This window comes from Acanthisitta chloris, unplaced genomic scaffold (genome assembly GCF_000695815.1).
Source record: "Acanthisitta chloris isolate BGI_N310 unplaced genomic scaffold, ASM69581v1 scaffold29793, whole genome shotgun sequence".
Classification (NCBI taxonomy): Eukaryota; Metazoa; Chordata; class Aves; order Passeriformes; family Acanthisittidae; genus Acanthisitta; species Acanthisitta chloris.
Genome location: NW_008667002.1, coordinates 10,726 through 12,091, shown reverse-complemented (window position 1 = coordinate 12,091; position 1,366 = coordinate 10,726). Strand labels below are relative to the sequence as shown.

General features: G+C 47.1%; 1 protein-coding gene across 1 annotated transcript in view; it reads left to right on the top strand.

The window, feature by feature from the left end:
- The first annotated feature begins 787 nt into the window (after positions 1-787).
- SLC25A38 (solute carrier family 25, member 38) overlaps positions 788-1,366 on the top strand; it is a 3,884-nt gene continuing 3,305 nt past the window's right edge. The window contains exon 1 of the mRNA XM_009072354.1: positions 788-909. Coding sequence (XP_009070602.1) covers positions 788-909 — 122 coding nt within the window. The remainder of the gene's footprint in view (positions 910-1,366) is intronic.

Here is a 1,366-nt window from a genome sequence, read left to right as displayed (position 1 = left end):
TACTATAATTTAAGGAAAAACAACCCCAGATCTTTACTGCTTTATCCTGCGGTGTGGTTTGTGCCTCCTTGCCCCATCGTTACCCAAGAGGTGCTGCAGCTAGTGTGGGTTGGAAAGGCAAGGCCTCCACTGAGCACGCTGTGCTGAGCTTTCGGTGTGTTTGAGCCAGGTTTGGGCTGTGGGCAGTTTAAAGAGAGGGCCCCACTGGTGCTCGTGGCAGTGGGGTAGCTTGGTGTGCAGGGGGAAGGGTTGGAGGTGGTGCTAGCAGGGCACTGAGCAGAGGTGGATGGGATTGGGACAAATAGAATCATAGAATCAACTGGGTTGGAAGAGACCCCAAAGATCATCGAGTCCAACCTTACCGTTGTCAGTACACCGTGGCACTAAGTGCCGCATCCAGTCTCATCCTGAAAACCCCCAGGAATGGTGAATCCACCACCAAAGATTTGGGCAGGAAGGGGACACCCGTTTCCTTTGACATGGCAAAGTGTAACCAAAGGGTTGCTAATACGCTTGATGTTTGGAAAACTCTTTCCAACTACTGAATTGCAAGGAGATTCTGGAACAATCTCCCAGAAAAAGCAGAGGGAGCAAAAACCACAAAAAAAAACCTTGATCAGCCTTAAGGAAGGTTTGAAAAAGTTTCCTGTGCCCTAAGCAACAGTCCTTAGCACCTGGGGTCAGCTTGTCTGCCTTTCCTATATAACATGGGACATACCAGCTGCTATATTTCCTTGTGCCATTCTTAATTAAATGACCATTTAAAGTTCTATTCTTTCTCTTCCAGATGCATCCAGTCCTTAAGGCCTTTGTGTGTGGCTCCATCAGTGGCACTTGTTCCACACTCCTCTTCCAACCCCTTGACCTGCTGAAAACCCGTCTGCAAACTCTGCAGCCTACTGTGAATGGGTGAGAGCATGGGGATATGTATGCATGGGGGGCATGGGGGTCCTGCCTTATTTGCTACCTGGGACTTGGAGTTCAGGGTTGTAATTTGGGAAGTCAGAGTCTTTTTAAAAGAGGATGTATGTTTTTATCTCATGGAGAAGGATTGATATTTTGCTCCAGAAGAGAGAAAGTGGCTGTGGTTGTGAATGCTGCTTTAATAATGTGTAACCTTAGCATTTGTCTGTTCTCATCTGAGAGACTGGTGTTTGCTGGAGTGGCTGCCATACAGTTTCTTGGGGTGTCCTCTGCCTGAAAAATCCTATGTGGTTGTCAGATAACTTTTCCATGTGTGCAGCTGCTCCCATTTGCTTGGTGTAGTCAACCATGACTATACCTGCTGCTGCTAACAAAGGGAGTGAACAACTGAGAATGCTAATGAGAGGGGGCTCTAATGTATGTTACAAGTGATAAAAAAGCA